This window comes from Stigmatopora argus, chromosome 3 (genome assembly GCF_051989625.1).
Source record: "Stigmatopora argus isolate UIUO_Sarg chromosome 3, RoL_Sarg_1.0, whole genome shotgun sequence".
Classification (NCBI taxonomy): Eukaryota; Metazoa; Chordata; class Actinopteri; order Syngnathiformes; family Syngnathidae; genus Stigmatopora; species Stigmatopora argus.
The window spans coordinates 12,845,322-12,859,743 of NC_135389.1; the positions used below are offsets into that span (position 1 = coordinate 12,845,322).

The window sequence follows — 14,422 nt, forward strand, 5'->3', positions numbered from 1 at the left end:
GAGTAACATTTGTCAAAAACGTGTGTTTTTTGTTTACGTTTATAATCGATTGAATTACATTATTGAATTGTAATGGAATTCCAAAGCCACTGCCTTACTTGGCTGATAAACACTTTTTATTGTATATTTTTAAAAGAAATACAGATGTAATTTAATTATAGGGTAAAAAAAAAAAAATGTGTAAAGCACCCAAGAAACCATAAGGTGAGGTCAGTGAAAATATACAGTTTTGCTTTTTGCACATCTTCCTCAGCAGCCTTGCAAAGAGAAAGAAATGGGACAGCAATCACTGAGGATCCGGAGAGTGGGAACAATGTAGAAATATTGGACACCTCTACAAGCACAGAATAAATGCCATCTGGCAAGAATATTTTTTTAGGACGGTTTGGAAAATTGCGAAAGCTGCATTTCCATTTTTGGGTGGGTTGGAAACGTAAATAGGAAAAAAAATAAGATTATGCCTGGAGATTTATTGCAAGACAATTACGGACTATATGGACAATAGCCAATAGAAATATGGATATAGAATATGGAAAAGCATCATCCAATAAAACTGATAAATATTGATGTATCTAAAAAGGATTCAAACTTGGCTTTAAGACAAGGACTGGTGATTACCTAACAATATAGACAGCGAAAAAGATTGATTGCAAATGTTCTTGAAAAATGTGCTGTCAGATTAAATTCTGTTTCAATAGATGTGCCACTGAGCAAGACTGAATATACAATAATATGAAAACGTTTGGACACCCTTAATCATTAAAAACAAATTCCTTTATAAATTATTGGTTTGCATCAGCAACTTCAGTTTTATATATCACATAGCAGACAAACAAAGTGATATTTGAGAAGTGAAATGAAGTTCATATGACTTCCAGAAAGTGAAATAAAGACTAAATTTGCGAGAAATTACATCAATATTTTGAAGATCCTCCTTTTGCCGTCCTAGCCTTTCCACTCCGGTTCCCTAGACGGCGGTAATTCGCCAAAATGTTGGTTTTGCCACATTTTCCGATCGCCAAATAATACGAAGGAAGAAAGTAGACGAAACAACATGGGTGCTACACTAGATACACCATCAAAGTGTCCTCTGTGCAACGACCTAACGCGCCAACCCGTCATCCTAAAATGTAACCACCGCTTCTGCCAACGATGCATCGGCGACCTGTGGAGTGTTCAACCCGACGGGCCGTTCTGTTGCCCGATGTGGAAGTGTAACACGAGCTACCAGACACTTCCGTCTCAGTGGCCGTTAAACAGCAGCCGACTCAGGAAATCGGGTATGTTATCAAGAATTCAAATCAAATTCGAAAGGATGTTTTGTTGCTACATTTGAACTAAAGTATATATGTTACGTTGCTGTTTCGGTTTAAACAGTAATAGTTGGAGCACTACATGATGCATTCAACTTTTGTGGCATTCTGGTTTAATGTAAATTCAAAAAGAAAGTGTCATAATTATTGTACAATTTTTGATGAAAATCATATTACATCATTGGGTCCTTAACTTGGATATTTTCTCAGTGTTTTTTTTAAATCTAAGTCAATGATGAAAAAATAATTGAATATTCAATAAGAAATATTGGTTAGTGTATGAACACAGTTTGGTTGAATTTGTTACAAAAGTTACCAAAATGAATAATGACAGTATAATTTTGGGTTGTTTTTTTTCACAAAAATCTCAGCAAACTTCAAACTAACAAGTCGCCACTGAAAATTGACCAATTGCAAAGAACAAAAAAAGCACAACAGTTCAACCGTTCTGTGATTTGCCCTTCAAAGGACCCTGGCGCAGCCCTCACATACGCTTATTCAAAAATCAATTACGGTAAAAAAAAAAAAAGTACAAATATAAATATTAGCATTGCTTAATAACGAAATATTATTAGAGATCCAAACAAAATGCTGTCACTACTCGAATCACGGTCCACTAAGTCTAAAATCTGGACGCTCCTGTTTTTTTCTGTTGTTTTCCGCAGGACTCCTCGGCAAAAGAAAGGCTGGCGATCCTCCTCCAGATCAGCCTGTCACAAAACGCCCATTGACCAGTGAGGGGTCAGCTTTGCCCGAGACACCTATAAATTCCCAGCCAGGGACATCAGAGCTTCTCGGGGTTGAGACAACCGGCAACGGGCTTTGTTCCAATAGTGATGATGCTACATCCTCCCCTGATTATATAGATGGGCTTCAAAGAGGCTCAGAGTTGGAGGATGACTCCGACTCGTCCACTGAAGCAGATATATTTGGCATCCCTCCTCTCGTGACGCCCCGACAAGACAGCCAAGTGCCAAGTCCTTCCCCTGCTGATCTTCCTTCGTTTACTGCAGCCTCTACGTCGGAACTATCATTGTCTCCTGGACGCAATGGCGGGCAGTCACCCATGATACCGGATCACGGCGCTGACGCCTCAGGATCCCCAAACAGCATTGGGATATTGACCCAGGCCGAGAGAAGAAATTCAGACCCCGTGCCATGCCACTATTGCCCAAAAACAGTGCATCAGTTGGCGGTGAGGACCTGCCTGGTGTGCGGGGCCTCCATGTGTGCCGAGCATCTGCGTCCCCACTTGGAGTCTCCCGTGTTCCAAAGTCACACACTGGTTCCGCCCACGGATGACGTTTCCATTTGGCGGTGCCAGGAGCACCAGGAGGTCAACCGCATCTACTGCCGAGAGTGCGCCTTATGCGTGTGCACGGTGTGCACGCTCATCGGCTCACACCGCGCCCACGTCTGCATCAGCATCAGGGAGGCAGAGCAAGAGCTCAGAGTAAGTGCGTGCGCGTATCCAGGCCCCGTGAGCAGCGGGTTTATGATATTTTCATATTTATTCCCGCTGTTAACTTGGTGTTAAGCAATGGTGTTGAAACTGTGCAAGCTTCAGTTGACTTCCTATGCTTGCTGTGTATGTATATGCATATTTCGTGTAACATGCTTATTTATTTATTTACTCTATCTATTTTATTTAGGTCTACAATGTCTTTTCCTGTGTTTTCACCTTCTTTCTACTGCAACAAAGTGAATTTCCCAAGTATGGGATGAATAAAGTTTAATCTAATCTAATCTGCCATTGAAGGACCAATTAAATTTAACCTTGCGGTGTGTGTTTGTTTGTGCAGGGTAATCTGAAATCTGAGGTCAAACGACTGCAGAAGATTGAACAACAAGTGAAAGAGAGAGTGACTGAATTCAGTCAGAAAGAAGAGGCCATCAAAGTAAGGAAATTAATGCATTTTTCATTAATTATATATAGTATATTTAATTTAAATAAAACACTATGTATTTGTGTGTATTTGTTCTCTTCTGCACATGCAGGTAGTTTTGAATGGGGCCCGGGAAAGTGTGCGTCAGCAGTACGTGACAATCCGGGAGGCTTTTCAGCAAGAGGAACAATCAGCTCTCCGATGCGTTGAAGAGGAGGAGAGCAGAGTTGTGGGAAGCCTGGAACAGAAGTTGGGCCACCTTAACAAATCCTTGGTCTCTGTCCAGAATGGCCTTCACACATTGGAGACATTGGTTGATGCTAAGGGTGATAATCACATTAGGGACCAAGCCTTCATTGTGGTGAGTGTGTTTATTTCTAATTATGGTTCTTGTGTGTAGTTACAAATGACTATACGTATTTTCCTGATCTTTGTTTAGGAATACAGCAAAGTCGCCAAAATGTAAGTCACTCACTTCTAGTACAAAATCTTTTTTATGAAAAATAATATGTATGTGGAACACAGTTATGGCCCAAAACAGGAATTCACTATTTTAATTTGTCTATGTCAATCTCTAGTGTTTAATTTTGACTTGTTTCTACTGTTAACATGAATAATTGCAACTAATCACTCAGAAAGTGAATTCTAAAGCAGTACTGGATTCATATTGCTACAAAAGGGTTGTATTCATTTAGTTTCATAAAACAAGCGAAAGGGATGAAAAGCAAATACGTAATAATGAAATAATGCATCTTGGGAAAGGAAGGAAACACGACAAAATATCTCAAAGGATTTTAAGAGGCTGGATCATTTGAATTAATGCACCAATTGAAGGTTTAGATTTTAAACAATTGTCCAGTGTGTGGCACCCTTTGACATTGTAACTGATTTTTTCATGTTGAGATAAGACACATACAGAAAAATGTCAACACAGTGTTTGTTCAGTGCCAGGGAAACTAACGTTCATCCGCTCGACGCCCCAGAAGAAGCGAATGAAGCTCGGCTGAAATGTCTTCAGCGGTGGACGGAGAAACGTCTGGACGCGGTGGTCATCTCCGAGTCCAAGAAGAACAGAGAACTCTATGTGGTGCTCTGTGAGGATTGTTCATTTTTACCTATTAGCTGCCATTAACGACAAAAGTAAAGACTTTAGACTTGTCATTTCTATTCAGGTCTAAAACAAATAAAATTGTCAAATGATATCGAAGTCCTGATGTTGAAATGATGCCAATGAAATCATATGACTGAAGCCCCCATCTTACTCCTTTCCTGCACAGATGGCACTGTCCCTGTCTTGGATGAGAATACGGCCCATCCCAAGCTGCAACTGTCAAATAACAACAGGAGAGTGACTCACACTGAGGCCCAGCAGCCTTTCATCGACCACAAAGCACGCTTCAGCTCCTTCCCGCAGGTGCTTGGCAAACATGGCTTTAGCAGAGGACACTGGTACTGGGAGGTGGACGTCCCCGTGGACGAAGGCCGCTGGAAGGTGGGAATCTGCGATGCGCGGATGGAGAGGAAAGGCCAAAGGGACAACTCCCACCTGGGCCACAACGCATTCTCCTGGTGCTTGGCCTCTGACAGGAAGAAGCTGTTGGCGCTGCACAACAAGGCAGCGACGCCTGTGATTGCAGAAGGCCTGCGTCGGCTAGGAGTGTTTCTCGAATATGAAGAGGGGCTCTTAACCTTCTATAACGCGACGCCAGGGGGCACTCTTGTGCCTTTACATTACTACAAGCACACTTTTACTGGACGTCTGTATCCTGCTTTAGCTGTGTCCAAAACCCAGCTGGATATCTGCAATGATCTTTTTGAGTTCTAACTCAACTGGCATTTTCCCTAATCACCTCTAAACTGGGAATAACCTAGCTTCTCGCTTCAGGGCTTATTTTACAAAATACATAGATTTAAAATAACTGATGTTTACAATGTTCGTACAACCCATATGATTAAATGGGGAAGAGCATGTTTTAGATCAGGGGTGCCCATTATCTAGATCGCGATCAATCGGTAGATCGCACGACAATAACATTTTGATCCCTCCCCTCTGTCCACTTCCTTAGCTAGGCTCTTATGAATTTGGCATGTCCGCAAGTAAACTCTAGTCTAATCCGATGTATATTATTACATAATTGCTGAGCTTTGTCAGTGGCCTGGAAAAAAACATAGATCGTGAAAAGTAGATGTTGGAGCAAAAAAAGTTTGAACACCACTGCAGTAAGTCACATGTGATACCTTTCCACAAATGTGGTATGTTAGAAGTGCAATCAGGGATTGCAGTCACGAGCTTCTCATTTCAGCACAACCTCGATTGGTTAAAGTGTCTCTGGTACAAAAAGCTGCACCTTCAGCGGCCTTCCACGACCGCTTTGCCCACCCCTGAATTCTGACCCTAACAACAAAATAGATTGCGGGAGGTTGGCTCATTGAAAAGTCGATCTTGGAGCAAAAAAGTGTGAGTGCCCCTGTTTTAGATACATACACAAATGTTCTCACAAAATTTGCAAAATGCTCATAACCCTTCTCCATGCTTTTTATGATTCTTTAATGCAAAACAACTCATCCAGAGGAATGAGACGTTTAACAACAAAAAATATCATCTTTGCGATTCAAACTTAAACTTGTGCAAGAGATCTTGGGAACTATTTTCTACATTCCAGTAATTCCTTTTTTCCCAAATTGCACATTTTAAATCCCCAAATTCTGAGGGTTTTTTTTTAGCTTCCTGCCATGTTGCTTGACTTAGTCCAATTTTAATGTGTCAGCTCTTCAGTAGTTATATATTTATAGAGAAATTGCATTATGGTGATAGGTCAGCATTAGGTGCGTGTAAGCAGGCAATCATTAAACTACTGTCATTATTTGATCGTTTTGTTGATTTGTTGTAGTCATACAGAAATAAACAAGGGAAACAAACAACTTGTGTTTTGTTTTTTGTTCTTTTTTTTAAGTCAAAACGAGTTGTTGATTTTGTATGAGAGCCTAGGTGAGTTTTTTTGTCAGTTGTAATATTAAATCAGCTCTTGTTTGGCTCCATTTTTCAACACACCGGCTCAAAAACTTGTTAGTCGCAACAATAATGTATATAAAACCTAATTCTAGGATCATCGTTTCTGTCTGAAAAATCAAATGTGATGCAAAGGTTTGCCCTCCATTGAGTTTGCTTTAACTTGAGGGTTATCTAATCAGCAGCTGGTGCATCAAATCAGCACATCTATAAGCTTGAAAGTGCAAAGGAAGCCGCAAGTAGCCTTTCAGTTTCCTGGTAAATGGTTGTGTAAACTCGGAATATTGGAAATCATTGTGACAGTACTGACATTCCACGCCACGAAAAAAAATGTCATTTCCTAGCTGTTTTGTAGAATTTGTTCTCGTGTATTTAGCATTCTCTCACATCCTGAGGGCTTAGAGGCACAGCTTGCTGTTGCTCCTGGGCTGAGTGCCTGTTGCCAATTCAATTTGCATTCTTCTGGAAAAATCTGTCCCATCCCCTTCTTTTTTTCCACTCACATCAGCCAAATACACATTAAAGCCCTTGAATCACCAAAATTCCTACTCGACAGAAATTATAACCCAGTGTCTCTTCATGGTAGAGATAATGAGCATCTTCTTCTGCCTGTCTAAAAAAGAACACAGAAAATTCCCTGTATTTTTCCCCCACATGCATGTTGGCATTTAAGCACCTGCTTCCTTTTAATTGGTTTCAGTTGACCCGACAACCAAGTGAATGACGAATGCAGCATGAAATGCAAGGCGCGAAGTAACTGGATACACACTGATCTTCCTGTGTGGTCATTAGAGGCTGTATCGTCGTTAGCAACAGAAGAGAAAAACCTCCTCCAGTGAGGATGTACACACGTCAGTCATGTTTTCTCCCAACCATATTATGATCATTTGCTGGACCTGACACAATCTTGGTTTCACTTGATGGTTTATTCATATATGCCATCAATGTATAGGACAGATGGAATAACTAAACTTCTACATTAGATGCCTTACAGTGCGATAAAAGTGGACCCACTTTTTGTCAAACAACAGGGGAAGTCACGCTTCCTGTGAGGAGATAAGCTTTCGATCACCTGATTGGTATCTGTTTGTAGAGGTTGAGGTTTTGGACGATGGGATATACTTGAAACAGACTTATTTTAGTTCGGTAGTAGTTGTATTGTATTGGTTTTGAGACCAAATTACCAAATTTTGGAGCTCTTGATGTGAGTTTTTCTCTACGTCAAATTTCTTTGTCTGGACTCCCTTAATAGTTAGTGCCATAGTATTGTAAAAAGTACGGCAATGTGAGGAAAAGTAATTCTGTGTGGAAGTTATTATTTTCTGAACTTAACTTGATCAGACACCCGCTCTCATGTTGTGCTTCTCGTGTGTCGCTGTCAGTGGCACCCAATATAAATGAAAATGTCAATTTCAGTGGGACGGAAGCGCATGTTTATTTCATGGCATCTTTGTGGACATGATTAGGGAGGTCTGCTGGTTGTCGAGAGAGACAGAGAGAGAGAGACAGCTTGAAGAAAACGCGAAGGGCAGGGGTGGGCATGATCTCGGCCCACGGAGCCGTCATGCCTCATGGCTACGTCTTTCGTCGGCATGGCAACAGCTGGTGAGCTCAGGTGAGCGGGGAGCATCGCAAATGAGTCACCTGGCAGGCTTGGCATTGCCGCTGGAAATGTGAGACGGGGCTAGCGACGGACCTTTATCAGTTTAGAGCAAAGTCTTGATTCAACCCCTGATATTTGTCATTGTCATTGCATGTGTCTTTGTTGTGCAACTCCCATTCATTTATCAAGTTTCAGTCATTTTTCAGTCTCTGGTGTGGCTTTTTTTCTAACCCTTCACATACACCTCAACTTCTTAAAATACTACTACAATAGTTTAAATTTACGGACATGCCAAAAATAAAAAAAATAAAAAGATACATGCGGTGGGCCCCATTCAAATGTGAAGCAGTCTGCAATTGTTCTCTCCGGACACTCCGGTCTTGACATGTCAGCATATTAAGACAGAGGACAAAGTAGCACTTGCTTATTTCAACACTATTATGAGCCGCCTGCGACATACTCGCAAGCACACTCATACACTTAACTCCTCATTCAGATCCATTAGTTACATTTTTGGCCGCAATTTGGGTCATTTTCAAACACAATCTCCAAAATCTGCTGTGATTGACACTTCCTATAATGACAGAGTGGTTCTTCGCAGAGCATCTGGGAGAGGGGTTCGCTGACAGTCAAGAGGCGACTCAGAGTCTGCATCTTTGTCAAGGACATGTTCATTGAGGGAATTCTTTCACGCTTGTCCAAGATGAGAGGGAATGTATACCCCCTGCCCCCCTTTCCCGGCTGCTACTTCTCTGATAGCTGCTCTATCCTAAAGGCACACATCAGCATATGACTCACTGAAAGAGCTCAGATGTCCTACCTCTTGTGTGTCCCTAAGGCAGCCGTGTTGTCAATATTACTTTCTTTGATTTAAAATGGCAGGATAGATGGTGGTTAGCACTGTTTGATGGTCTTTTGTGTAATTGGGTTATCATTTTTACTCACTGCTGCCCTGGGCACAGATGGGCTACCAATCCATTTGTATAAGTGATCGATTACTGCTGTCCCTCCCAGTTAAAATGGATTGGACGCTTATCACCATCACTACCACTAAAACAGTCTTTCACTGTCAAATCTCCCATTTAAAATGACTTGGACATCTATCGCCATCACTGGCAGCCAATTATTTAATTACATTTGGTGAAAGGAACATTAAGTATTTTCGTTCTTTGTCTCCTTGGAGATTTTCATGCGTGACTGACTTGAGTTTTTCTGTCTCTTTATAGCTCAGTGGTCACAGCCAAGTTATCTTCCAAGCTGACAATCATTTACATAAACCACTAAAGTATCATTTTGAAGGCTTAAGTAGACCTCTTAATTAATTTAACATCCTCACACACACAAAAAGTTTCAAATTAGAAGCCCACATTTGAAGTGTGTAGGTGGTGTATTATCCACAAAGGTACTGAAGAAATACATTAGGCAGGCTGACTGTGTTATAAAATAATACACTTCACATTAAGTACAGGTCCATTAATTTCATTATCACTGCAAAAGAGAGAACTCCTGAGTTAGAGAGTCATTGGAAGAGTAGCGGTTAACACACCTGCCTTTTTTTGCAACTCGTGGGGGGTCGCTTTTCACTGCCACTCAATGCACAATCACACTTGACTGACAGGTAATCACTACCGGTTGTAGCCTTCATCCACGCCTACTACCACAGTAGTAGCACAATAAATCAAGTAACAAGAGTACACATATTGCATGAATATGAAGGCATGTTGGCGGTTACAACCAATATTTACAACATTTTTATTCCAGTAACCAGATTTTTTTTATTTATATTGAAGGCAACTCAGGTGACGGGAGCTTTTTAATTCAGCACATTTGCAATTATTTACCTTTAAAGGCAGGAGTCGTTTTGCTGACCTAGATAAAAATGATTGTGCTCTTAATATTTTGTTGCACAAAATTTACATTCAATCAGATGGAGGCACACAAAAGCGATACTTTTTGAAACTTTTCCACAAGAGCTTTGGTGACAATACTGATATATTTCAAAGCAGTTGTTTGATATAAAGGTGGAAGGACACCAACCTCCACAGGGACCACAAAATGTTCATGTTTTTACTATTCGTGATATTTGGTGGCATTTCACTGAGCCTCTAATGCACGTGTCAAAGTGGCGGCCCGGGGGCCAAATCTGCCCCGCCGCATCATTTTGTGTGGCCCGGGAAAGTAAATCATGAGTGCCGACTTTCTGTTTTAGGATCAAATTAAAATGAAGAGTCTAGATGTATATTAAATTTCCTGATTTTCCCCCTTTTAAATCAATAATTGTAATTTTTTAATCATTTTTTCTGTGTTTTTAGTTCAAAAATCATTTTGTAAAACCTAAAAATATATTTAGAAAAGCTAAAATAAACATTGTTTTAGATCTATAAAAAAACTGAATATTCAGGGCTTTTAATCCAGTTCGTTTAATCAATTTATTTTTAAAAATCTATAATATTATATCTAAAATGGTCCGGCGCACGTGACATCAAGTTGACGTTAAAGTGGCCCGCGAACCAACCCAAGTCTGACACCCTTGCTCTAATGCATAGCCTATTGTTGTTTCAAGTGTACCATAAATACTACATTTCAGTTATATACCATTCCAAAAATAGCTGAACTGCACCAGATGAAAACTTGACCTTTGAGTTTTTAAGCACTGTGCAGAGAAAATGCATACGTATTGTGTGTTGGTGTCGCATCGATAAAGCACCGAGGGCAAGTGTAATAGAAGTCAGCTCTCAATATGGTTCCCCAGAGAGCCGCCATATTTTCATGCACAGCTAACGTTTCACAAGTGTCAGCGCTTCTCACTCAATCTCCAATTGCCAAGGTGAACAACACAAGTATGTATGAGATTTATCAAAAAAGGCTGCGGCTAATACTGCCAAACTTACCTTTTAGTTTAATAAGGACTCAAAAGGGTTTTAATGTGGCCATGCTGCAGATGTTACTAACTATCCAATAACCTGTTAAATTGGTTTCTTGAACTCAGAGAATGAAAAATGTTTACCCAATAATGGAATTTTTAATGTGTCTTTGACAGAGCACTGGTGCATCGCCCTGGAGCAACTTAATTAAGCATGAATTAGCTAACATTTTATTTTTGGGTGAGATTTAATGGACTCTCATTTGCAATGACAACTGCTGCTTTTAAGGCTTAAAGTCTGCTTTCATCAAATCCTCACCTTAAAAGCCTTTGCTCTTTTTGTTAGTTTTGGAAGACGAATGAAAGCAGTCCTTTTTCTGTCGTGTTACATTAATGTGTACATAATTTATTTTCTTCACACATTTCAAATTAGATGCCCTGATGTATATATACACATACTATATATACATGCACACACCTACACACACTGGACAGCTCTTGTGGAATCATTCATTCATTCATTCAGCTCAGGCGAGTGAAACATTACACCGTCAGGTAGTCCTTTGAAATCATATTTTTTTAATATGTGGATTTTTATGTCACTTGGTTTAAAATGTTCCTGAACTCTGTGCTAACAACTTCATCACATAGCCCAAGTGTTGTGTTTTCCAATGAAACGGGGTCAAAATGGCTCTCTCGGGATTAAAGGTTGCCGACCCCTTGTTCATGTGAATGGAGAACTGGTAGTGATCATTTGCCAACCTTTCCAGTTAAAATTATTTAGACGTCTAATGCTGTCAATGACACTGTACCATGAAGATTCATTGACACCCCTACTAGAAATAGCTTTTCATAATTACTTTGATTAACATGAAAGACTTTTGGTTCCCGCTGGTTAATATTGTTTGATGTACTTGACATAATGATAATGCCATTAATTGTGTGGCACGATTGTATTAACGTGATGAAGTATTGAGTTGATGCACCTGGAGTCGTGTGCAAGAAGTCATAGATATTCATCCTGCACTGTTATGCATATTCCATCTGAATTGCATGCTGTGAAACTGGTAATTTTGGATTTATTCTCTAAAAGTTTGATGGTTTTCATATCTAAGAGTACTCGTTCAAACAGTAGATACACTACCAGAGAAGTAACCTCAATGAATGGAGGTTATGTGTTCTGGTCGAGAGTAATAATTGAAAAAAAATGATTAAAGGTTCAATGACACCTATTTTAAGGTGTGGGTAGACATATCAATGTCATGTAGTTTTCTGTTATATGGAAATGCTGTGTTGTTATTTTTTTAACACTTCTAATCCATTCAATGGCATGGAAAGAATTCAGTTTCAAATAACAATTTTCAGATGCAGTTTTTCTATGTAACAACTCCAATCAACCAAACAATCTAAAATCATGTCATTCAAATTCAGTTTGGAAATTCAGATTAAGTGGGACAAACTTTTGACCATAGGTGGACATTACAGTTAGGAAGCATGCAGAAAAGATTGGAATTTATTTGCTCAATTTCATTTTTCTGCCCATCAAATGATTTCCAATAGGTCTGTGTAGTTTGTATGAGTTTAGTGCAAAATACTTTTTTTTCAAATTACTATATATTACTGCACTTGAGCCCCTTCCATCCAATATTCAGATATGTTTACCTCCAAAATGCCATGATGCATCGAAATACCAGACGCAATGGAACTTTTAAGGTTCAATTATGCCTACATCTGCAATATTTATTCCCAGAAGTAACCGTCCCTTCTTACTGTGTAGTGTAGTGTAACTATTGGCACAAACATTTTCACCAGCCATTATTAGCTTGTTCTTTCCTCCTTTCAGGAAGTATCTGTATCCATTGATTTTCTACAATCTTTCTGTCGTGATGAGTGGCTCCCCTCAGGCGATACCCCTAAATAAACATATCCATGACATAAAGATACTGCTTTTTTCTATATTGTGCCTAAAAACTGCAACATCATGCCTTCCTGTGGGTATTAGAGGATTTGGAGGTGATTTTTTTTCAATCCATTTTTGGATTGCTGAAACACATACATACATGGAATAACCTATTTTTCAAAAACATCACAAATAATTTAAGTCTTATTCCAAAAGGAATAGCTAGAGATGTAGGATACATGGGAAAACATTGATAAGACAACTGCTATGACTCGATATTTCATATTGGTTCTACTTTATGAGCTGTACACGAAAGGACGCCAACAATAAATTTGAATCACCCTTATCCGGGTTAATGAGAGGAGCTGGTTTTACATGTCAGTGGTTATATAGTGTGAACAACTTTTATTGTGCAGCCCACACAAAGACAGAGATCTCAATCCAGGGTTTGGTGGAGGTGATATTCTATTCAGTTCATTGGGGATTGAGGTTAAAGGTTTAGTTTTTTAAAGTCTGCAATTTGCTGCTAACCAGTCCAGACTGCTTTTCGTTAACCTTTATGCACCTTTTGCCCTTCCAAATTGACTATAATCCTGCCTCCACTCAACAATCCTCTGAGCCTCTTTCTACCAACACTAATTCAACACCTTGGCTCAAAGTCGAGGAACTCGTTTTATTAACACCCTTTTGAGTAACTCCCATGCTGTTTAAAAGGGAGATTAAAGAAGAATGACTGTTATTTTCCCCACCAAACGATAATGGGACAACAAGGAGGTTCATGCACTTGGGACTGTGTACTTTCATTGTTATTTTTGCATTTGAGTATTTTATTTCTTGAAATGTTTTTGCTTATAACTGTGACAGATATAAAGAGGTTTGCCTGTGTGACGGTGGGTCCTTACACTGTTCATAATCTCCAAATGTCATATTTATAGTAAATATTTGGATGAAAAACACTTTTTGATCATCAATATACATCTATCAAATGGAAAAACAGGAGGTATGGCGTTGAGTGAACCGTGTTTTTTTTAAGGCAAATTGTTGATGCAGACTTGAAACATCGTTTTTCAAGACTCGTAATCATGAATTCTGTCGACTCCTCATCGATAAACCTTGCAAATAACATTTTTTTTACTCAAGCCTTACTTTGTGATTTCTTCTAATCTTTTTTGTTCATCGTTGCATGTTCTTCGAGTGTGGAAAATGATTCCATTTTGAGACATGCTGTGCTACGATTAAAAATAAACAACGATTATGTGACCTTAACACAAACAACAAATATGTTATCTTGTAGTATTACGTTGGCTATATATTTACCTTTTAGAACCATCATGAGCATAACAGTTGAAATTTTTTTTAAGCTATCTTCTTCAGCGTTATATTATTTGTATTAGATAAACTGTAGACGATGCATATTAGTAAAATAGAACCAGAAAATAAAGGCAATAAACAGGTTGGGTTTTGTGATGCATTTTAATGAGATCAGTAGATCTTCACTTAGCAACATGTTTCAATTAGGAAGCCCACTGTTCCTCTATAAACAAATATAATTTTATGATGTTCCACTACGTTAGTGGATTTATTAAGCTTGACAAGTTAATCTAACAGTGGACGAGTGGTTAGCGCGTCTGCCTCACAATTCAGGGGTTGAGTGCTTGATCCATGGTCGGTCCTCACTGTATGGAATTTGCATGCTTTCCCCCGGCTTGCGTGGGCTTTCTCCAGGTATTCTGGTTTCCTCCCACATCCCCCAAAACATGGAGGGTAGGCTGGTTCAACACTCTAAATTGCCCCTAGGTATGAGTGTGAATGCTTATCATTTGTCTTCTTGTGCAGTGCAATTAGCA

At 39.5% G+C, this 14,422-nt stretch overlaps 1 protein-coding gene across 1 annotated transcript; it reads left to right on the top strand.

Annotated features, from left to right (window-relative positions):
• The first annotated feature begins 970 nt into the window (after positions 1–970).
• LOC144071711 (tripartite motif-containing protein 14) lies at positions 971–6,121 on the top strand. Its single transcript, XM_077597043.1, has 7 exons — positions 971–1,280; positions 1,979–2,766; positions 3,116–3,211; positions 3,312–3,560; positions 3,639–3,661; positions 4,145–4,293; positions 4,477–6,121. Exons 1-7 carry the CDS (start codon positions 1,055–1,057, stop codon positions 5,022–5,024), a joined length of 2,079 nt encoding a protein of 692 aa, XP_077453169.1. The 5' UTR covers positions 971–1,054; the 3' UTR covers positions 5,025–6,121.
• Positions 6,122–14,422: the final 8,301 nt, after the last annotated feature.